Raw genomic sequence first — 24,383 nt, 5'->3', positions numbered from 1 at the left:
TCCTTTTTTGATCTGTGAATCATTTTGGTCCACATGACAAAATGTTTGCTAGACCTATCATTTTAGCTTTTTATTTTCATTTTAAAGTTAGTGTAAGTTAACTCCTGAAATTGAAGGGAATAGTGAAATTCTCTCACTCATTAGCTTTGAATTTAGCAAACAAATATATTTTGTAATTCCAATATTAAACAGGAAGCATGTAGTCAGAAAGAGAAAACAATACAAATATTTGGCTTCAATTATACAAGTTTTCATTTGCTCTACGGGTTTATTAGAAGACTTTTGACTTGTTGTCACAATAAATTCTAATTAATGATGTTTAAAATCCCACAAACATGTTAATTTTACTATTTTCTCCACTGTTTGTTCAGTGAGAGAATCAGTACATGAAAATAAACCTCAAAATATGATTCAATGTTGTTACATAATGTGATTTTTATCACATTATGATACAAATCACACTTTTGTCCAAATGGAGTGTAAATAAGGTCAGATACAAGCTAACAACAGCAGGAACTGTGTGAACCTCTGTTTATTCTTTATAAAACAGCATTATGTCAAAGTCATGGTCATCAGATCAATGCAGAAGATTGTTACATTTGCCGTTACTACAATATTGCATGCATTTGTTTCTCACATTTGGAATGAGCTGTGTGCAACAAGCACCAAAGAGGAGGCAGAGTGCAAAAATAACTGCTTGTAAGACGTCCACAAGCTCCCTCTAGTGGACAAAAACGAAAAGAGAAACACAAAGAAACGCACAATGGTGAAAAATCATCTCAATAGTCACTTTTGGCCCTGAACACTTCAGACTTGCATATATAATTTAATGCATTCACTAAGAATAAAGCCCTAGTTTCAATCTTTGTGTACACAAAATATGATCAGGTGTTAAAGTGCACATTATGGCCTCCATTCCACGCGGCACTGGATATTTATAAAATACCTAGTGCTTTCTATTTCACTTCTCTAATCATATCATACTTAAAAATGACTTAATCTATTCAGAAACGGAGGACATTGTTGGAAATAATAGCAGCCCTTTAATCCGCCACCAAATTCCTTCTGATTTGCTGCAAAAATACCAAGTAAATCCAGTTTATGAAAACTGAAAGTCAAAACTGATCAGTCAAGCAGCAGATGCAGATGAATGAAGCCTGTCAGTTTCATTCATCTGCTCCACATGTAGGACATTTCACACAGACAGTTCAAGCTGTAAATACATCGTTTTTATGAGTAAGAGACCTTCAGACATGCTACTGTTGTTCCTCAGTATTCCCTGAAAGCTCAGATTATAACAAGTGAATATAAATATTACTGACGACGTTTGATGCAAAGATGATAAGATTTGCAACAATCAGAAATTTTATTTTGTGTTTTTGTATTTAAAGACGGTGGGTGCTTTGTGTTCAGGTAAATAATTATACCAACATGTAGAAGACATTACAGTAAAGTTTCATTATATTAGGACGTTTAAAGCTAACTCTTTGGCTGACTGATCGCTTGCTTTCGTATGCTGGTGATTTGACCTCATTATTCCAGAACCGTTTTCTTTTTCAGCTAGAACTGAAAAAGCTGCGTCTGGTTGAGTCTGTAGCGCCCGGCGTATTTCCATCAAGGGTATAACAGACAAAAGAATAAAAAATAAAAAAAACTTAGTGTCAATGACACAAAGCTCCCAAGAAAGTGTGTTTCTTTGTCTGCTAGTTTATCTTTCCTAGGAATGCTAGCTTGTAACATCTATAAAGCAAATCTACAAGGAGAACTGGAGGCTATGAGGAATGGCAGAAAATAAAAAAGAAGCTACAGAAGCAGGCGTTTATGTAAAAGCTTTAACGCTGCATTTTGAAGTATCTTTAAGACGGACTACAAAGTGGACCCACGTCTCAGCCCGGTAAGGCTTAAAAAACTGAATGTTCCCATGAGGTGAGAAGGTAAACATTGACCTTTCTGTTAAGACAAACTGTAAACTTGTAGAGAGGGTTTTTGTTTTGGCATGTTCCTGGACTTTAACAGGCTGATGCTGGTGAGTCAGGATGGGGCAGTCGTCACCCAGGGCCGGTGAGGAGGAGGAGGAGGATGAAGAGGATGACGATGATGATGATAAGGCTTTTGTGCTAGAAGTGTGCTTGGGTTTGTGTGCCGTCTGTCTGGAATAGAGACCCCCGGGACTCTAGCTGGATTTCTTCTTGACGCTCACTGGTGCTCCTCTCGATTTGTTCAACATCTCCGTAGCCTTAGAAAAATTACACAAAGATTATTTATTAGATTTGATTAAATGCTACCTTCTATCCATTTATCTATGAAGATAAAGAGACAGTGAAACAAAGATGGAGATTAGGGCTCCAACTAATAATTTTATCAATTATTCAGATGAAAAATTTGCACATTCTGCAGATTTTTTATTTAATTACTTTAACTTATTTTATACAATAATAGAAATACATAAAAAACTAAATTAAATAGGTAAGAAATCACATTATTGCCTAAAAGTCAACAACACACCATTATTTTAGAGTGTATGCTTGATCATAGGATGCATTTGCAGCTAAAAATACGTCCAACATCTACTTGACTTAAACAATCAATAATCAGTTAATTCACTCGATTTAACTCATTTCATCATTAATGTACAAATATTCTCTTATAACACTGACTCTACATGAGTGAAAATAGAGCAGGAAAAGAAGACAATCATGTAGAAACCTGCCTCTTCCTCAATAATTACAAAATAAATTTGTCATGGCCACATACATTAAATTATCTCCTCATTAATTCAAAAGTGTATAAAACGTAATAATTTTTTTATTTTGAATTGGTTTAAAGTGGAGTATGTTTCCAGGTCCTCATAAATAAATAAAATAATACATTTTTCTTGTCTGTAATATTAACTTTTTGTTTTCATACCAACCTTCCCCCACCCACACATTTCATATTCTGTTTTTTATTTGTAAACAAATATGTTTTCTAAATAAAAATCAATCAATAGTAAAACAAAAACCTGTTCTAGGACGACGCCGGCAGCCTGGTCGATGGCTCCGCCCACAGGCCGGTACTGGCCGGAGTAGCGGATGAAGGCCCACACCAACATGGCGACCATCAGCAGCCCCAGGCCGCAGTCGCACACCATGGCGAAGGTCGTCAGGCCGATGAAGAGCAACACGCCCGACACGATGTAGAGGAGGCACATGAGCACGAAGAGAACCGCCGGGGTCCGGAAGGCGCTGAACAGGTTCTTAGCCTTTTTGACAAAGAAAATATTTAAACATCACGTTATGAAACAAAACCAAATCAAAATCAAAGTTCTTCATGGCTTCTGGAAACATTTTGACTTTGGCTGCTTTTTTGTTTCAGATTTTTATACATTTTATGTGAAACACATTTTACTCAGTTACATTAAAAATGTTTTAGACAAAAATAATTACTTTTATTACATTGTACTTTTAACTTGAGTGACTTTATTATGAAGCATCTCTACTCTTACGTTCTGGATAATCCATCCAACTTCACCGAATAAAAACAAACATGATTTAACAAAAAAATCACTGATCTGCAGTTTTTATTCCAGTTTCATGAGTTTTATATTGTAATAAACTGACCTGGAAAATTGTTTCTTTTGCCTGATTTTGTAATCATTTATATAAATTGTTTTCATTTAGGTCTTTAAAATACAAAAATTACTCTCTCTCGCTCTACAAACCTCTGACCTCTCCACAAGTAATAATCCTTTTGGCCTAAATAGGCTTTAAAACTGACGCATTTATAAAAAGCATTTATATCTGGATTTCTAGCCACATCAAGAGATCACAAATAAATAATTTATTATGATTTCATGACTTAAATATGGAAAAACAAGATACCACAGATGATAAAGTCATAAGATAATTCCCAAGTTATCTGGAGATCTGCCATTAAAGACTCATAATCTGATATTTCTTCTTTTTCTAGTCTTCTTTTCTTTATTTCCTCGTTGAAGCCTTTATTAAGTGTCAAGGAACGCACAGAATAAAATTTAATGAAATAATAAAAAAAAAGATTTAAGCTCACAAAAAGTTTTGTTTATGAATAAAAAGGGGTGAAATGGTAACACGGCAGAACAAACTGTAACAAGTTTTTGTTTTCCACGTTTTTATTTTTTATTACTGAAGTTCGGTAAGGGGATGTTTCTCTACTAACTGCAGCTGATGATGATAAATGAGATTGAAAATAGTCTTTAAAGTTTTCTGTCATTTTGAGGGACAGTTTCTGTTTCTGAACACCAGTCCGAGGCTCTGTTGTCGCGTTCGGTTCGCTTTAATCAAACTCCAGTTTGTTTGTGTAGAAGGTCTCGTTCGTTTGCAGAGATGTGAAAGGAATCGAACACTGATGTGAAAGGAATCGAACACTGATGTGAAAGGAATCGAACACTGATGTGAAAGGAATCGAACACTGATGTCAAAGGAATCGAACACTGATGCGAAAGGAATCGAACACTGATGCGAAAGGAATCGAACACTGATGTCAAAGGAATCGAACACTGATCTGGACCAAAAGAGTGAACTCTGGTGCGGTTTAACTTTCAGAAATATAGTCCACTTTCAAGAGCAGAAAGTGGACGATAGCGCAGGGCATTCTGGGTAAATACAAAAAAACCGACACACATCTAGTGCTGGCAGGAGAAATGGTTCGTCGTTTTTTACCAGAGACAAAAGAGAAATCCAACAGATGCTAAAATCTGACGCTACTCCACTTTGTTTACGTTGTGTAAAGAAGAAAGTTGTGCTCCATGTCGTCTGAGGTTTTTGTGTCGTTTCCTTCAGCGGTTCTTGGTGCAGCGCCCCCGCAGGCGAGGAGGGGAACAGGTTGTTCAATTTGTTTGGATAGGTTGACACAGTGCAGTGTGAAAACAATCCGCAGCAGCTGAAAATGCAACAAATGTTGCAGTTTTGATCCCAAATCAAACTAAATCAGGTGTGAAAACGCCCTTAGGTAAACTAATATTTAAAAAAATGTTCAGGTTGAAAAGCAGGGGAGGTCCAAAGAAAAAACATTAAAAGTCACTTTAAAGGAATGCAGTTTCGTTTGAAAACAAATTATAAAACTAGATATGGACTTCAGAAATAAAGAAGAAGTCTCACCTCGTTTTGCTTGCTGAGCGACTGCCACATCTCGTTCAGCTCCTTCTGCAGCTGAGCCTGGTAGCGATCGCAAAACTCCTGTCCTCCCATCTTCTTTGTGTTTGCAAACATGTGGATGGCTTCTCCATGGAAGAAGTTATGCTTCTCCTCCAGCATCTCTGGAGCCACATATGGCAGATCTCCTCCACAGATCTAAGGTGGGATAAAAACACAAACATGCTGAAGAACCGGAACCGTAGAGATGCATGATGTGGTTCATGCATGGCAGAAAACTCACCTTCTCCATGTTCTTCTGGTACTGATCTTTAGCTGCTGCTACAGCTGCCAGGTTGTTGGCTTCTGCTGTGGCCTAGTAAAATCATAAACACACGTGTTGCTCATAGTGAAGAACAAAACAAAATAATTCAAACTCAGAGGCCTGTTCAGCTCCATAACACACAGTTTGTGCACTTTTCCCACAGCAAATTTCAATAATTTTAAGGTAGGAATTCAAACTTTTTCAGCACCAAACTTTGAAGATAAACAATACAAACTAACTAAAGAAATGACACTATTTTATATAATTTACCACCATGATTAAGAGTCTCGTGATATTATTCTACAGTCCTACAGCAGGGATATGGAAAAATAAAACAATAATTAAGATTTATGTGTTGAAATGTCTCTTTTACACACATCCTAAACTTCTGACTGGTTTGAGAAAGTTACAAAACTGTTTATAAGGTGTATGAAAATATCTGATTTCAATAAATAACATTTTACAAATTCTGGCTTTTAATTAAACATTATATTGCACCTTATTACCAAACTGTGTAGTTTGAATATCCATCACTTTCAACAACTTTATAGAGAAATTAATCACATTATTCAAAACAATCCAAACAAATTGTGTTCCTGCTCAAATTAAATGTTTAAACAAAATACACAAAGAAAGTCTAAAAAATGTCCTCAAGATGTTTTCTGGCATTTAGCAAGTATAAATATTTCTTGTAATTCTATCAGATATAAAATAAGAAACATTTAATTTGATTTAACTTCAGACAGAGAGGGGAAAAAAGGATTTTTATTTTATTTAAATATCTGGTTTCAACTATAATGAATGTTTTGCAAAATTAGACTTAATTAAATATTAGATTAGACAAACTGTGCAGTTTGAAAATCAACAAATCAATCACATACAAAACAATCAATAAGTGATTGGGTCACTAGGAATAATAAATTATAAACATAAACTGAAACAAACAAACAAACAAATCTTAAGGTAAATGATTTTTAAAAGTTAAAACACAATAAAAGTCACAAATAAAAAAAAATCTCTAAAAATATTCTCGAAACGTTTTCTGGTATTTAGCAAGTAGAAATATTTTCTATAATTCAAACAAATATAAAATAAGAAAAGTTTAGTTTTATTTAACTTCAGACAGTGAAAAAATTTATTAGGTGTATAAAAAAAATCTGGTTTCAAGTGTAAATAACAGTTTGCATATTTAAGTTTTTAATTAAACATTAGATTTATGACCAAACTGCTTGTCTTTAAAGGTCTTCACAGAGAAATCAAGAACTTGAAATTCAGGCATTTTCAAGGATTTGCAGCAGAAAACAAACCCTGCCAGCATGTGGACACGTACCATGAGCATCGTCTTTGGTTGAGGCAAATCTTCTCCTTGGTAGATTTTAATGTAAGCCTGGAAACCAAAGCAGGACGGAGTAAGAAAAACGGAGCGGGCTTCAGCAGAACTGCAGAGAAGCGGGAGATTTCACCTTGAAGAACTCCAGCAGGCCTCTGCAGGTCACTTTGTTCCCGTTTATTTCCTTCTCAGCCAGGTTGTCCGGATGCAGCAGTTTGGGAATCAGAGACTGGAGCTGCGTTTTGAACTCAACAGCAACATCTGGAAACAAATTAAACGTTTTGTTATTTGGTTAATGTGTGCAAAAAATACTTACAGCATGAAAGATAAAGTAAAAACTCATTATCTACCCAAGTAATCTTACATTTATAGCATGTATAATGCATATATAAAAAAACTTATCAATATAGTATCTATTTAGTTTTTATTACAGCGGCTGAAGAATAATTATTTCTTTAAATTTCAACAAAAAATATCAGTAACAAAAATGCCAACAATCAATATTATACATTATATCCAGGAGTAATTATATCTTTATGTGATAATTTGAACATTTTTATGTCTTTTCGTTGACAATGTGTGGTTAAAATTTTCCTACTGAGTTGTTTATTTTCTATTGTAATGTTGTTTATATTTGTATTTTTAAAACTATTTGTGAAACACTTTGCTTTTCTGAATATATATAAATATATATATAACATGCATATAAATATATATGCATTTTATTTAGATTTTTTTAATCTGGAACTGAAGTGGTTTTGTTAAAAGAGTTTGAATAATAATCATCGCTTTCATTGTTTTGGAAATTGTTCAATATTTAAATTATCACAGTTTGGCTCCATTTACTGAAACACAAACCTTTTTTTCTACTTGTTCTGAATTTTCATATTTTAAACTGTGATTTCTCCCTTAAATTATACATTTTGCTCCTTAATCTTAAACAATTTTTAGATGTTTTTCCAAAAATATTTTTTTTTAGCTTTGTAAAGAATTAAGAGTTGTCTATAGTTTCACTATATCAATAAATGTGATAAATAAATAGTGTTAGGGTTTGCTAAAATGGATTATGGGTTATTTTTATTAGGCTGTCAAGATAATAAATCTTGCTGGACGATAAAATGTCCCAGAAATTATTGCGATAAACAATATTATTGTTATTTTGAGAATATTTTCATCTAATATAGTAATTATAAAGGCCTGTGAATGCATGTAAAAAACTTTAATTTATAAAAACAAAAAGTAACACTGGAACCGGAAAACATTTTAGACATTTTAAGCATCCAAAATAAACAAAGTAATAATTAAAAAAGTGATTAGAAAGTCTCTGTAATCAATATTGCATTTAAAAAATACTAATAATCATTCAGTTAAGACGGGAAAACAGGCAAAACTAAATACTTCCTACTGGGGGTTAAATGTTTGCAGAATTTCTCAAAATGGCGGCTTTTCAATTATATTAAAAGTTAGTATCTCTTCAACATTTGGAAATTATTACACTCATTTTGTTATGCTATTAATTGATTTATAGCATAATACAATATGCTATAAATATTTTATTCTAGCATATTTTGTTATAATAAAATGTTTGCAGAATTTCTCAAAATGGCGGCTTTTCAGTGATATTAAACGTTAGTATCTCTTCAACAATTGGAAATTACTACACTCATGATATTTTATTATGCTAGTTAATGTCTGTAGTGCAGATTCCTTCACAATAACTTAAATAGAAACAATTCGTAAACATTAGACTCATCTTTGTTTAGTAACTCATATTTACTTCCAGTTTTTATCGAAACTCATCAGCAGAATCAGCAACGTTTGGATTTTCTCTATTAAAATCAAGCCAGTCTCACCGCTCAGTTGCCCCCGGAAAGCGGGGTGGGTGGCAACTTTGAGGCCAGGGTGGGGCAACAAGAAGCAGGAGATCTTGGTGAAACATGAATGAATGTGTTCCCTCACAGTCTGCAGCTCCTCATGTTGAGACTCCTTAACCTGAACATACATACACAGCGCTCTAGAAACGTGGCAGCACTTTTAAAATCATTTTAAAAACATTTAAACTGGTACCTGCAGCCGTTTTTCCAGAAACTCGTTGCCACCTTTGAAGCCGTACTTGTATTCGTAGGGGAAACTCCAGTCTCTGACCAGAAACATCAACGACTGCGGGATGAAAAGAACAGTGTTGACATGAAAAACATATCTATATTTAGCAACAACAACACTAGCATTAGTTAGTGTTGGATAATGTGATTCATGGTACCTGAAACGGCTTCTGAAAGATCTCATCCATGGCCAGACGGCCGTACTCTGTGAACAGCTGAGAGGAGAAAACACCAAAATGATGCAAAATGTCACAATTAACTTCCGTAATATGCTCCGATACGCCCACAAATAGCACTCCAATATAAAAATCTATTTTTTGGGTTTTTTTTTTACCCCTCCAGAGGGTCTTTTGTGGGCTCTAGAGTCCCTTAAATGAAAGCAGGCTGACAGGAAGAGGGAAGGAAGACATGCGGCAAATATCACTGGGTCAGGGAGTCGAACCCGCGACAGCGGCGTCGAGGACTCAAGGACTCCAAACATGGGCCATGCTATCACCTACGCCACGCCAATAAAAATCTGTTTTTAATATAAAAAACAAACAAAAAAAAAACACGGTATTGTGTGAAAATTCTGGGTTTTCTTTAGCTAAAAGCCATAATCTTCAGAAACGCTGACATGGATCAATGTTTACTGAGTCTACTGTGTACAATGGGCTTAATTTTTTTAAATTGAATCATTGAAATCAATTAACTCTATTGATGATATTCTAAATTACTGGTGAGAAAAGCGACTGAACTTTGGTTCCAGCAGCTGAAACCAAACTGAACTCTGGTTTCTGGAGCCTCTGTCGCTTTAAATCCAAACAAGCTGCTGCTGGCCACGCCCCCTCCAACTCAAAGGTTAAAGTGGCTGCAAACAGTCGCACAATTATACAACTGCACATTTTTGAAAAGCAGAAGGGGCGCCTCCTGCGCAACAAAAATGCCCCAAGTGGTTTATGGATGGTAAGTCAACAACAAAGCACTTGTCTTTTCCAGCAGCCATTGTACAGCGCAGACAGAGGTAAAACCAGCAGACAAAATATGCTGGAACACTGCTTGGGTTGCTAGGTAACGGGCTGAAATCGGCTGGGGTTGCTAGGAAACGGTGCGGTCCCCATGGAATGTGACTCAATTGGGAGGACTTTGAAATGCCAACTTATAGCCAAAAACTAAATGAGTTTGTTTTTTAAGTGTTTAGGCTGTTTGTAGATCCGGTTTAGAACCAAATGGAAGCACAAAAATGTGCAAAATGTGAAAGTTTAAACTGCGAAGGCCAACCTCCACTTTCCCTTATGCTTTAGGGAGGGAAGGCTGGACTGTACGCTTGGCATCTTATTTCATTACATGGTGGTTAGCTTCCTAGCTTCTGTAACAAAAATATACACAGATGTCTTTAAAATCGCCACACAGCTATTATTTTATTACAGCATTCATACAACAATAAGATCCAGGTGGGAATAAAAGTAGTAAACTTAGGTTGGAACTATAAGATGAACTGTTCTTTCTGAAAAGCTTTTATGAAACTGACTCATCTCTTAAGTTAAGTTAAAAAAATAACAACATAAACCCAGACTGACCTGGAGCTGCTGCAGGTCGTCCTCCTGGATGTTCTGTGAGAGATTGTAGATCTACAAAACCAGAATTCATGTCAGAAAACTCAACAATGACAAACTAATCAGTAATGATCACAGAAAGATGTTTACCTGGACTGAGCTGGTCATGGTGCTGAGAGCAAAGATGGTGGCACAGTCCTTCACTGTGGACTGGTCATCAAACGCTCCCTGAGTGTCCATCAACACCACTGCCACCTACAGGCGAGAGACGGAACAGCAGCAGACGTTCTTATTTTCTGTAATAACTGACTTTTTTTTAACTTTTAGAGTAAATAAATAAATAAACTGTATTTAATTAATAATATTTATTTACTGTGAAAAAAGTGGTGACAAGAAGCCCTGCGGGGTTGTTTTGAGGCTGCTGATTGGATCGCCAGCCACATGTAGAATGACATCATGACTGAGTGTATGACCAACTATAAAAACATCTGCGTGGACAAAACTATCCCCATTTGAAAAATCTTGAGTTAAAATGAGTCACAGCAACATTTAGTTTCCCTTTGGAAAGTATTTTTGAATTGAATTTGAATTTAATGTCAATTTAGATTAATAAAATTGTGTCTGATTACAGCAAAAAATAAACTCAAAGATGTAAAATACTGACTTTGAAGTAAAATAATAAATTGCTAGGTCTTTAGTTTGAAGAACTAGTAAAAAAGAAGTGTAATAAATTTCTGAAATAGCTCACTGAGATAAACTGAGTTGATACATTCATATCTGTGTGCTCTAAGGAAGTCTGACTAATAGAGTCGAGATACACAGAGGTATCTATAGATGTAAAACATTTAGAAACAACATTCAAAACAAAAACGGCCACGGGGGTCCGGGTAAAAACCCAAACAGAGGGAAACTTAATTTCAGAAAGCAGATAAAGGCACACAGATGTACAGACTCACCCAGCAACAACCTGCTTTCTCAACTGTTCTGCTGCTAAACGGAAACATCTTCTGTTTCCAACAGAACATGTGTTCATTTCTAAGTAAGTGGATTTGAAAGTTGCTGCAGTTAATAATTAATAATAGTTAATAATTAACTGGCTGAACTATATAAAAGAAGCACAAACTTTAAAACCATTAAAACCAAAAGAACACAAAAAGCTCAAGGCGCCTTAAGATGACCTGTATATAAATAAACTTTACTTAAGTGAAATAAATTCACTTTCATATATATTCTTATTTAATAAAATGTACCTGTGCTACAGAACAACAGATAACAATCCTGAGATAAAGTTTCTTTCCATTTTAACTATTGTTTATGTTTCCTGAGAAGAAAAATGTTGCGATGTTCTTTTTAAATTCAACATTTCCTGCTAACAGTAAATGTTTTTTCTCTCTATTTGCTCATTTTAATGTGTGCTATAACCTAAAAATCAAACTTTAAGTGACATCTGCTGTTTGCTACAGAGATGAGAAGTAAATTGACATCTCTAGATGACGTCAGTACCTCCGTCCCGTCACTCTTCTGAACTGTAAAAACTTTGCTCCACAGCTGGATGCCTGTTGTCTCTGGTTCCGACCCGCCTCTCCAAGAAAACCCAGTCAGCTCCTCGTCATCCCGACCCAGCCAGTTATTGTCGCTCTGCAGACACACAAGTTAAACCGTAAATATCAAACATGCAACAGACATTCAGATAAAACCTTAGAGCAGAAACCACTTCCATCTGGGTTTGTGTTTTGGGTTTTTTTTCTCACCATCTTGCCAGCAGCTCCAACTATCATTACAGCCTGCGCTATAAATAGACATCTCCTGTGTTTTATAACAAACAAAGTGGAGAGCAGAGCTCTCAGGTTCTGATTAGCGCCGCACTTAACAGCTTGTTTTACTGTCCACTGGAAGCTGCAGTTTAAAATTTAAAATGGTGCAACAGGAAACATTTTAGTGGAGGAGAGAGAGAAAAAATGTAAAAAAAAAAAATCAATAGCACTTATCAATCACAATCTCAAAGAGTGGTGTTTGTTGGACGCATACGAACAAACAGGAACTAATACATGCTGACTACACTTCATATGAAACCTGGCAACAAAAATCTAAATTATTATTCATCAGCAAACGGCTTTGGTCACAAACTGGACGTTTCACATTACATGCATGTTTTCATGCTGTGCTAATGAATCACTGCTTCCCAGATTCTGGAGAAACCAGTCGGATCAGGACCTGAGCCGTCACTTTAAACTGTCCCAGAAGTTATCATCACAAATGATAAAATTATTGTTTTTAGGTAACATAATGGTGACGGAGTAATAATGGAAGTCAAACTTTAATTTTTGACAAACATTTAATTCTGGAAGTGGAAGACATTTTAAATATAAAAAATAAACAAAACAACCGAAACAACAAATAAAATGAGGAGAGGTCAGTGATGTGGACGTAAAGTTTTATCACGATATTTATCACGATTATCACAATATAAGAATTTTTTACTACTTTCTTACGTAACTCTGTGGCTGCGGCTGTGTCACAGCTATTACAGCCCCACAAAAACAAATTCTGCTCTTGAAAAACATTCCCACTTACTTCTTTAGGAGAGCAGTCAAATAAAAAGTGTTTAATCATATTTTGAGATTTATTTATATTTGCTGAAACACTCATTGAACAAACAGTGGAGAAAATAATAAAACTAATGTTCTTTTTAAAAACGTTAATTAAAATATATTGTGACAATAAGTCATAATTCCTACAATAATTTAATAAAAAAACGAGACATTAAATGTTTCTGTAAACTAAATTGTCTTTCAAAAAACAGGCAAGTTGAGACCAAACCACCAAATTTAAAACTTTTGCCATCCAGTTGTTAGTAGAAAGAGAGAAAATAAAAACTAATGATAAAAAATGGACATTATCGAGCTTGTTTTAATTTATCAAGAGATTAACTGATTTACTGCGACAGGTGTCGTCATGGCAACACCTCAGGCTCACCTTTCTGTACATGTAGCGGAGCATGAAGTCCAGTAAGAAGCTTTTTCCCTTCCTGAAGGCGCCAGCCACCGACAGAACCACCACATGTTTGTCTCGGACCTCCGGGTCCAGCAGAATCTGAGCTAAAGCCTCGGTGTTCAACGTGAAGGAGTGATCGTCCTTATTTACGTCCACAATCTGAACCGGTCGCGCATCACTCCCCATTCTGTAAACAAAAAACAAAACCATTATGGTCAAATAAAAGCTTTACGAAGCTCTACATGAAAACATTAAATAAGCTTAAAACTTTACCAACATTTGGCATAAACTTCCTTTAAATATTTTCTTTAAGGATTCATTTAATAAAATTTTTGCTAATAAACATTAGGGCTGGGTGACTGATTGATTAATAAAGTTTTTGAAGATGTAATTTTTGGAAATCTGTATTTTTCTTTACCAATGCACTCCTTGGGTTTTTATAGTTCAGACTGGGGCTGCAGCTAACAATTATTTTAGTTATTGATTAGTCTATTGATTATTTGACAACAAGTTAGAAAATGGGCACATTCTGTAGATTTTTCTTTTAACCACTTAAACCTTTTTATACAATATTAGAAATACAATAAAAGATGCATTTTACAGCCTAACATGCAACACCACCGCATTCCTTTAGTAAATGTAAATGAGTCTATTTTAAAGAAAAAAACTACACAAACCGAGGTGGTCACATCAGATCATGATGACTCTACACAAGCTTTTTATATCATTAAAACTATTTTTTCTTGTATTTTTTTGCATTTGTATTCTGCTAAAACTCAGTTACACCCTCATAACTGAATAATTACAAAGAAATTTGCAGCCAGGCCTTACTACACCATCATGTAACTCACATAAGATTTGACAAAATATTTGAAAATATGTTCTGTCATTTGTAATTTCTTTTTCAGAAAATATATCAAGAAAACAATAGATTATCATTTAAAAGTGTTTTATGTAAAAGTGGTTTATAAACGCACCACAATACTGTACAAAAAATGTAAATAATTTATTTCTCTCACTTGGCTTTCGTAGTTTTTTAAAGCACCACAAACTTTCTGAAGTTTTTATTAGATCTCATTGTGAGAAAATGTACAGCATGGATGTAAATATAATGCTTTTAACAAGCAGGTTTCATGGTTACAACATTATCCTCCACAGTGCATCAAATCATATGTTTATTTTCTTAAAGTTTAATCAAAATTTGATGAATTTGATGCCTGGACAAATAATCTGCAGTCACTCATATCATTTTTAATTTTAAGCATTTATTTCATTAATGAACTTTGACGATAGTTGAATGATGAGCAATTTTGAATCAAACAGAATCTTTTCCAGCCAGCACATCTCCAGATGAGATAATTTATCTTAAATAAAACCCAACAAAGCGCATTTTTCTGTCCAGATCGAAACATGCTTCAACATTTTCTGCTAACAGATCTCCGACAATCACCCTGCGGGCATTAAAATACTAATCCAGCAAGTCAACCAATACAAAGTTGAGCTCTGTGTGGATGTGAATATGAACAGCCTGTGGCTGCAGGCTGTTCATATTGGTGTCATGCTGCTCTGCCTGCAGCTTATGGATTTAGCATGCCCTCCAATAATCTGGTCATGTTTCTTTCCGCATCAAAGGAGCGCATTGTTACGAGACTTCGAGGGAAAACCGTCCTCCATGGCGTCCATTAGGACAAGAAGGTGAGACGATGTGTCATCAAACTAAGGAGATCACTCCCTACTTCCAAGCACCTTGAGGGTGTGGCGTTGATGAGCAGCATGCCAGCCATTTCCTTGCAATGAATGTCCAGAACAGACTGGATGCAAAAAATGAGCACGATTAGAATTTATTACCGCTATTGTGCAACATCAACAGCTAGCAGAGTGAGTTTGGCGCAGTAAAGTTGAGCTGAAATACACTTTTAACGCGAACATCTTCGAGTCTGCATAACTGAGCTAACATAGCGGTTAAAACAACGAGAGTTCGACAAAAACAAAGAACTAGCTGTTAAATGAGCGCAGAGTAAGAAAAAAAGAATCCACGAACACTGTTGCGTTCAAAAGAACATAAGTGGAAAAATTAACATACGTGTTTGTTTTAGCTGAAGTTTCACGGTGCCGTGTTGTCTGTGGAGTCTTCCAGAAGCGTCTCCAGACACTCAAGAGAGCCGAGAAACGAACAACTTTTCACACTGACACGAAAACAGTCATGAGAACTTTTTTCCACAACTAGACTGCCCACTTCCGGCTTCAGTCCGCGAAACGTCACACGGGGAATGTAGTTTTCTGTGTGACCTCCTTCCCCAGTTCGAGCTCTAATGAAAACTACAAGCCCCTTCGAGTGAAATTCACCGACAGGAAATGGGAAATGTAGTTTTTATTCAGTGAGGGAGATGTTTACGCAACGACCGAGCAGGTAATGTAAAGTAGGAGCGGATACTTTGCGTTTATCCAAATCACATCCGAAAGGTTTCCACAACTGACAGAATCGGTATCCTAGCAACCGGAATTCGGTTGAAGACAAAAGAGTCATGCACAGTTGTGACGTAGCTGTAGCGCCCTCTGCTGTTAATTTAACCAACATAGGAGTGACGTCATTCATCACAGCACATCATAAATCTTCTGATTTTTTTTCGCTTGTTTTAACTAATCCAAAAAAATTTATTTTTTTATAAATATATTTTTAAACTGTATTTTTAACATTAGACTATGAAGAAAGTGTCTTTGTACATTGCTTTGAAAAAACAAATTTTTTTCCTATTGCAGAAATGCACATTTATACTTAGAGTAACTTAAAAATATCTTTGACAAGCAGAAAACTAAAAACATTTAAATATTTTAAAGGAATATCGACAATAGAGAACACATAACTAAAAACAGGAATAGAAAAGTAATACTTAAGTGAATTAAAATCAATAATTTGAATAGATGCCAAATTGAATAGAAAATAAAGAGAATATTTGAAATGGAATACAACTAAAAACCTGGGTTACCTGGATAAATTAGTAACAATAGATATGTTTTATTACTAAAATACTTTTAGAAATAGTGTTTTAGAAAAAGGTACAGTACTTTTTAGGAGAGTTGTAGAAGGTGAAATCACACATGAATTCAAGTGTTTTTTATTTTTGTTAATTTAATGGTTTTGTACAAGCTATCTATAATTAATTTCTGGCAAAGTATAGAAATTATGAAAAGAGAAGACAAAAATATTATCTTGATCAAACAAAATAAAGATTTTATTTCACAGAACAGAAAATGAGAAACACTGAATTTACAAAAAAAAAAAAAAAAGTTTTAGCCCAACTTATTACTTTTAAACTAAATGGCAGTGGTTGTATTAAACTCACAAAGAAACTAATGCTGTTTAACGACAGTTTAGCTTAAAAGTCTTAAAATAATCAAGAAGAAAGGAAATCTGGGATTTAAAAACATACATGACATCAAAACCATCAAACTATCTCTAACAAACAGGATCAGATAAAAGAAAAGAGATTATTTATATAAATATCACTACCAGTACTTTACTGTTATTCCTCTTATGCTTCTCCATACTTCTTCAGTACATTTATGATTAATAAGTACATAATAAATTAAATACACTTTATTGCCAAAATACTTTTAGAAACCATTTTCAGAAAAGAAAACAGAAAAACATAAATTTATTACAACTGTATATTAGAAAATGCAATTTTTCAACTAAGTGTTCGTGTCTTGATGTGGTTTTATTTGTTAAACTTCATGGTTGACTATAAGAAACTTTAACCAAGACGTAATAGTAACAGTACGTCGTCTTGGTTTGGAAGCGCTCTTTCCACCCCTGAGATTGATGAGCTCGATATAGGGGCGCACCAACGAATCGGACCAGATTTCTTTAATTTCGCCCAATACTTGCTGCCAACAATATTCAATCATTTTTCAGACAAAAAAAAAAATTGGTATGAGCAGGTCAGCCTTTTTAAACATCGTGATCGGCAAGAAAAATGTAATCGGTGCACCCCTAGTTCGAACTGTTAGAAACATTATAGCAAACACTGTAAAACTGAACTTTTAATACTTCCAGTTTTAAAAACATTTGTTCTGATCTGCTTCAACAAGAGTTCAGGTTGGGCGTCCAAAGTGCCTGAATACAGGAGGATTTTTACTTCAAACCTTTCCATTCTAATATCTCATAATACAATAAAGTCTAAAGGGGAAACACCTGTTAATGACTGAAACATCTGGGTTAATTGAGCTAATATACGCCACCTGCCAGGTCCAAGAGGGACCCAGCAGCTTCCTGGGCCTCCACGTCCAGCTGCAGGATCTCCACAGTCTCCAGGTCCAGTTCGGACTCGCTGGGCAGCACCAGGTACTGGCACTGGTCGGACTCGTAGTAATGCAGCTCGATGTAGCCGCTGTCGGACAGCGGGTCCTTTTCGGCGTCTTCGCTGACTTCGTGCGGCTGGTATTCGTGCGGCTCCATGGTGACCAGCTCCTCGTGATCCGGGGTCAAAGGGCACGGCAGGTCTTCGGAGAAAGGCGTGTGCATTTGGGGAGAAGAACTAGAAAGGAGCAGGGCGTGAGAAAGAGAGTCTGCGGGAGGTAAAGAAGAAAATAAGAGAGATTAATCACTAAAACCGCAACATCAATAATCTATTTAAGAGTCAGGATTATTAACAAAGCAGTAATTAAACACGTCACGAAGCAAATTATTGCGTAAAGCGCAGAGATATAGGTGTAAAACAATGCGGACTAATGACGAAGCCCGTTGCTAAGGCGAAGAAAGGCGGTTGCCACGGCGACAGAAAACAAACACGGGCACAATGGCGCGCGCTGAAAAAAAGCCGCTATAAAAATGCCCCAGAAAGCTGCTCCTTCCCTGACGGGAGCTGCGGGCTTTAGGAAAGGCTCACAAACGAGTCGGTCCGTGTCTTTTCTTAGAAACGTGACGCTGGTGTCGGTACCGACCTGAGATCTCCACCGTGTCGCACACTGCAGGCACCTCGTAGCTGGTTCCATCTAACCTGCAAACAAAACCGCAAGACAAAAAAGTATAAAGACAGCTGGTTGGCGTAAGATTACTCAGAAAATCCTCAGATTGTACCTGGAGGGAGTGACGATAGGGAACAAAACAGCTTATGTTTTAAAAATACTTTTGAGAACTAGTTAAATAACTATAACTTTAAATGTTTTCCACTCATACAAATCTCACAAGTTTACTGCTTTACTCTGAAACTACTAAATGAAAAAGATAAATAAACAACAACTGTCCTCTTGTTGTCTTTGTTTCTGTTACTCTTCTTACCACCCAAAATCTGATGGACTCAGACAATGAACCTTCAGAGACACATAAAGTTACAAAGTCGGTCTTCTATCACCTGAAGAATATTTCCAGGATTAAAGGACTACTGACCAAACAAGATCAAGAGTAACTCATTCATGTATTTCTCTTTATTCAAATTCAAAAATAATTAAATGATCCCAAAGGAAAATAAAATGTTGTAACTCCATATTAATTCAGATTCTTCAAAGAGTTATTGTAGATAGTGATGGCTGTTGGCAGGAAAGACCTCCTGTAGCAGTCTGTATTACATCGAATTTGAAGAAACTTCTGACTTAAGTTGGATTGAGAGTCCCTTTCTGAGGTTAAGCAAATTAGAAGAATAATATAATGTAGTAATATAATGAATAAATAATCAGTTAATTTACAGTAGGGCTGCAACTAACGATTATTTTAGTAATCAATTGTTCTCGATTATTCTGACGACTAATCAGATAAAAACTTTGGTACAGTCTGCAGATTTTTCATTTAACCATTGTATAAAAATGATTTTTATACAATGTTTGAAGTACATTAATAAAAGCAAATAAACTAATAATTCCTGAAATGTTATTGTCTAAAATGTAATAACAGCATTACTGTTGATCAATTGAAGGTTTTGTTTGGATGCATTTGCAGCTAAAGAAATTCTCCTAACTGAGCTTTTCGTAGGTGAAAAGCTCAGTCCGTTCTGCTTGACTTAACGTCACTGCAGTTTAAGAATGATCTGTTATTTTTTTATTTGATTAAACAGTTAATTATCGGAAAGAACAGCTCTTAATATTGATATATTTCTTTTTTATAAAGAATTTGAACTAGGTCAACATAAAACAACTTTTGAGAAGTCCTGGGTAGAACATATTTACAAAGATTTTTAAATGCAAAATGTACATATATATATATATATATCTATATATATATGTACATTTTATATATTTCTGGTGTAACTGTTGGTCTGTGTTGTTCTTTCAGCAAATTGCCTCTTTTTTGAGTTCTTATACTGCAGTTAATGATCCACTAGATTAAATTAGTTGATTATTTGAGTAATAGATTTATCATTAATATGATAAATCTGAATTGCTTCAGCCCTAAATTACTTTTTGATTGAACTCACAGTGCAGGCTTGTTGATCAGACAGCTGCTGGTACCGTGATAGCTGTGGGTCTTCCTCAGACCCTCCAGCAGTGCCGGCCGATACTCTGGACACACACACCACAGCGACCCCTTCCCCACCGACTGCAGCAAAACACACACATACACTTTCATAACACATTTGGCTGGATGATACATTTTTCCAGCAATTATTGCGATAAACAATAATATTGATGGTTTGAGACCATTTTCAAGTAATACATATGGCTGAACGATATGGCAGAAAAACACATGATACAAGCGTGTCATATCAGTCGGTACTGATAACTGTTAGTTATTGATTAGTTTTTTATTTTAAATATCTGAAATACATATGACCTTTCCTGTTTACCCAGTTTTCACTTCACTTCATAGTTTTTTTATTTTTAAGTAGTTATGAGGCACAATGACAGAACCTGGAACTGCTGCTGCGCAAGTTACTCAGCTGGTTGTTGCTAGGTAACTAAAGAGCGAGTGATTTAGTTGATTCCACCAACCTTACTTAGCTAGCTGTTGAAGATTGAGCAACTAAAGCTTTTCTTCTGTCTACATCCCCCAGAATGCTGTGTGGTTCAGTGATTGTATTGAGTATTGAATATTTTATCAGGTGTACTATCTATTGATATTGATCACGTGTCTATTACGTGTTTCATGGCATAAAAATGTTAACCTTGCAAAGACCAATAAACTTTAATTCAGTAGCGAACACTAAACACTGGAAATAGAGTATATTTAAAATCACCAAAAGAATAAATGACAACAAAAAACAATAAATAAAACAGAAATGAAAAAAACTAAACAATTGAAACTATAAATAAAATGATTATGATGTCTCTGTAAACTAAACTGCCTTTAGGCAAGTCACGATAACAAATTTTGCTGGATGATAAATTGTCCGATGATATCCGATAATATTGTCTTGAGACCATTTTAAAGTAACAAAATGATAATTACATAATAATGCAAGTTCAACCTCTCAAAGATCAATAAACTTTAATTTCAATAAAACTTTTAACATTGGAACTAGAAGACATTTTAAATATTACAAATAAGCAAACAAAACAACAAATAAGATGAATTATTAAGTCTGTAAACAAAACTTTCCCTCATAAAAATGGTCTAGTTGAGATAAATCTACCAGACTGAAGACTTTTTAGTAGAAAGAGAGAAAGATGTGGCAAATTAAAATAGTTTCAATGCAGTTCATTGATTTACAACTTTTTGCGGCAGGCTTACTTTTATATAATATAAACATTTGGATTCAGTCTTATAATTTCAGCTGACTTTTGTGGAAATTGTGCACACACCTGGCTCTTGTCCCTCTGAATGCGCCGGAAGCTCTTGCTCAGCGACAGGTTGTGTCTCACCGAGTTCCTCCAGCCGCCGGTGGCCGTCCTGTAGTACGGAAAGTTGCTCACGATCCACCCATAGATGTCCTTCACCGGGAGCCTCTTCTGAGGAGAATCTTCTATCGCCATGAAGATGAGACTGCTGAAGGAGTATGGCGGCTTGGAGGAGGCCGCCGCAGGAGGAGGAAGCTGTCCGGGCTGTCGCCAAGGTAACGGGGTCACTTTGGTCAGAGGCTGCAGGGGCAGCAGGTCGCCCCTCTGGTGCAGCCAGCTCAGACAGGTCAGGTCATCCTGGTCGGATGTGTCCCCCTGTCCCAGGCACTGAGAGGCAGCAAGGTCTGAAACAGGAGAGGACGAACGAGCGGACTCGGCTGCAGCCGGAGACAGAGACGTGGGGGAGGGAGGGAACGAGACGGGTGACAGAGGGAGAGACGGGGGTGAGGAGGTCAAGGTCAGAGAGCCTCCGAGAGCAGCGGGAGACGAGGACAAAGGTGGCAGCGTGTGAGAGCTGTTCTTCATTTCTGTCAGATCCAGACTCATTCAGCTGCCTGGCTGTAAAAGACAGAAATTCAGAAATACTTTACTGATCCCACATGTTGCAAGTTTTAATTCAAAATGATTCAAAATAAATGTTGCAGATGGTGATGGAAGAGGGCAGGAAAGATCTCCTGCAGCAGTCTGTATTGCAGCAAATTTGAAGAAGCCTCTGACTAAAGATACTCAGCTTTTCTAAAACAATCTCATAAAATTACTCAGTGACGACTTAAGCAAATATGGTAAAACAAAAATCAACTAACAGGCATCAAGCCAATGGAACAGAAGTGAAAAGAAAAGAACAAAAAGACATTTATTAATCCCACGGTGCAGAAATTAACCTTTTACAGCAGTATATAACAAAACATAACCCATTAAATATATATATAAAACAATATAAACAACTGTGTACTACTAAAATAACAATAGATAAAATAAAATAAAATAGAATCCTAAAAATCTGGGAGATTTTTAAAAACAGAATATGGTTTTTTTGGATGTTCATTTTGCAGCTTTACAAAGCTCACCTGCAGTTAACAGCACATGTGATATATTTTAAAAGTCCCAAATGCAATAAGTCTTATGTACAAAAGAAATTAGACTTATGTGGCAATTTCTATATTCTTATTAAATATTATTACATCTATAAATAGTGCAGTGGTGACTCCAAGGGGGGCAATGGGGTGCCAGAGTACCCTCTTAAAAACGCAGAGAATCATCTTTATGTCATAGAAATGAATAAAGATCCATCTTCTTCTTCAATGAAGAAATAAATGGAAAAACAATACATTTTGTATGTGAAATAATAAAAAATTATTTTATTTAGCTGTGTCCCACTAATTTTTTTACTGGCCTTAAACAATAATAAAAAAAACAATACCAAATAATAAAAAATCTCTGTGTATGTTATTAGAATTTTATATGATAGATGAACACAAAGCATAACTGAGATTAATTTAATTTTACAAAAAATTAGTTAAAAAGTGTGGTGTGTGCATTCGTTTTCCGCTCAGTCTCTGACGTCTCTAAATGATGACTAAGTGGAAACCACATGCAGTTTTCCAGGAGATTTGTAAGATGTGACCAGAGCATGTTTCACCATTCTCACTGTGAAACATGGTAGTGGCAGCATCATGCTTTGAGGATGCGTTTGTTCTGAATACACAGGTAGGCTGGTCAGGTCATTTTCTTTTATCTAGGTGTGCAAAGCATGTTTTTTTTAAGACTTCTATTTGTAAAATGTATTAAATATATATTCATGCAGTACTTTGTGTTAATCTAGCATCTAGAATCTTCTGTAGTTTACATTAAAGTACAACCTTAAGAATGTTCTCTGACATCCCAGGTTAGATGAGTAACATGATGGCCAGCAGTTTCCCTCTGATGAGCATCCTTTCTTTGTCCAAAATCCAGACTCACAGTCCCATTAACTTAAACCTTGAACTTTAAAGATGATGTGAAAATAAACTCATATCCTTCAGCCTAACCAGGACTATCATAAGCTGCATTTATAACGCTCTAAAACTTTGTATGAAGCCACATGGCTCTGTTGTGGGGCAGGAGGCAAATGGCGGAACAATATAAAGTTTCATTTAGCTATACAAGAAAGCCGCCTTTCTCCTCACAGGTAACCCCCCTGTCGGTGCTTTTCGCTCTTTAAAAAGCAAAAAATAATATTTTTTTTACTCACCAGATACCAACAAAGATCAGTCAACCGGAGCTCAACTCTCATCCGAAGTCCAGCAGGGTTCGGGTGGAATATTTAAGGCGGAACCCAGACGGGTCAAAACGTGAAGAGTCGCAGCCGGACACCTCTTCCTCCGTGCCCTGTTGATATCTGCCGTAACCATGGAAACCGCAGAGAACGCTCTGCGTGCTGCGCGCTCCCGTGCGCAACCCCGAGAATAATCACGCTGCCGCAGTTAAAATAAAAAAAACTTTAAATATGGCTACAAACCGTAGGAAGAGTCACAACACAACCCCAATAAGAAAAGAAATGTTTTGTTTTCTTTTCTGCAAAATGTCGGATTTAAATGGAAGGGATTTGTTTTCATTAAATCTAAAAGTAAAAGTAATTATTTAATTCAAAAATACTTTATTGATCCTACAAAGAAATTAAATGTCGCAACTTCCATTATTACAATTGATTTTATGAAAAAAAAAAAAAGAAGGTGTAGATGCAGGTAGCTGAGCGCAGAAAGGATTTCCTGTAGCAGTCAGTGTTACAGCAACAGTGACAGAGCAGCAGAAGACGAATGTGACTTTTATGGTAGTCTAAATTGATTAATTCAGATATTTTCGACATTTTCATATGTGGTACCAAATTGGATCCTTATTTCCATATCTTGATACAACAAAACCTGCACCAAATCCAAGAAATACAGAGGCTGGATGAAGTACAATCGTCCAGCTAAAAATGTTTGAGTTTGTGAGAAAAAAATAGAGATAAAATTATTTTTTTCTTTATTTCGAAAGGGATATAGTTGATAAAACATATAAGTTTTTAAACAAAAATATTTACAGCAATCAGATCTCAACGCAGAAGAGAAACTGGACTCAATCTTGTCTCAAGATGTTTTGTTTCTAATCTGAAACAATTTATTCATTTCCCTCTAGTTTGGGTGTTTTTGGTTTTCAGATGAGTGGAGAACAGATTCCAGGATGTCCACTGACTTTTCCTTAATTTGGATTTTCACT

At 35.8% G+C, this 24,383-nt stretch overlaps 2 protein-coding genes across 3 annotated transcripts; both read right to left on the bottom strand.

Moving 5' to 3' along the window:
* Positions 1–514: 514 nt before the first annotated feature.
* atl3 (atlastin 3) lies at positions 515–17,639 on the bottom strand. 2 transcript variants are annotated; one of them, XM_044126727.1, is made up of 14 exons: positions 17,619–17,639; positions 13,359–13,563; positions 11,886–12,020; positions 10,533–10,637; positions 10,407–10,457; positions 9,006–9,062; positions 8,813–8,905; positions 8,599–8,737; positions 6,879–7,006; positions 6,746–6,802; positions 5,395–5,466; positions 5,118–5,309; positions 3,002–3,241; positions 515–2,236 (listed from the first exon to the last, which is right to left on the bottom strand). In XM_044126727.1, exons 2-14 carry the CDS (start codon positions 13,560–13,562, stop codon positions 2,174–2,176), a joined length of 1,536 nt encoding a protein of 511 aa, XP_043982662.1. In that variant the 5' UTR covers position 13,563; positions 17,619–17,639; the 3' UTR covers positions 515–2,173. The 2 variants fall into 2 exon arrangements, with proteins under 2 accessions (XP_043982662.1, XP_043982663.1); XM_044126728.1 differs by lacking the exon at positions 17,619–17,639 and adding an exon at positions 15,460–15,762.
* Positions 16,659–23,513, bottom strand: si:ch211-145o7.3 (forkhead box protein N2). The gene is made up of 5 exons (XM_044126729.1): positions 23,377–23,513; positions 21,111–21,704; positions 19,787–19,908; positions 18,321–18,376; positions 16,659–17,945 (listed from the first exon to the last, which is right to left on the bottom strand). Exons 2-5 carry the CDS (start codon positions 21,690–21,692, stop codon positions 17,605–17,607), a joined length of 1,101 nt encoding a protein of 366 aa, XP_043982664.1. The 5' UTR covers positions 21,693–21,704; positions 23,377–23,513; the 3' UTR covers positions 16,659–17,604.
* Between the last annotated feature and the right edge of the window lie 870 nt (positions 23,514–24,383).

This window comes from Gambusia affinis, linkage group LG09 (assembly GCF_019740435.1).
Source record: "Gambusia affinis linkage group LG09, SWU_Gaff_1.0, whole genome shotgun sequence".
In the NCBI taxonomy this organism is placed as follows: domain Eukaryota; kingdom Metazoa; phylum Chordata; class Actinopteri; order Cyprinodontiformes; family Poeciliidae; genus Gambusia; species Gambusia affinis.
Note: the sequence above shows the minus strand (reverse complement) of the source record. Positions and strands in the feature narration are given on the sequence as shown.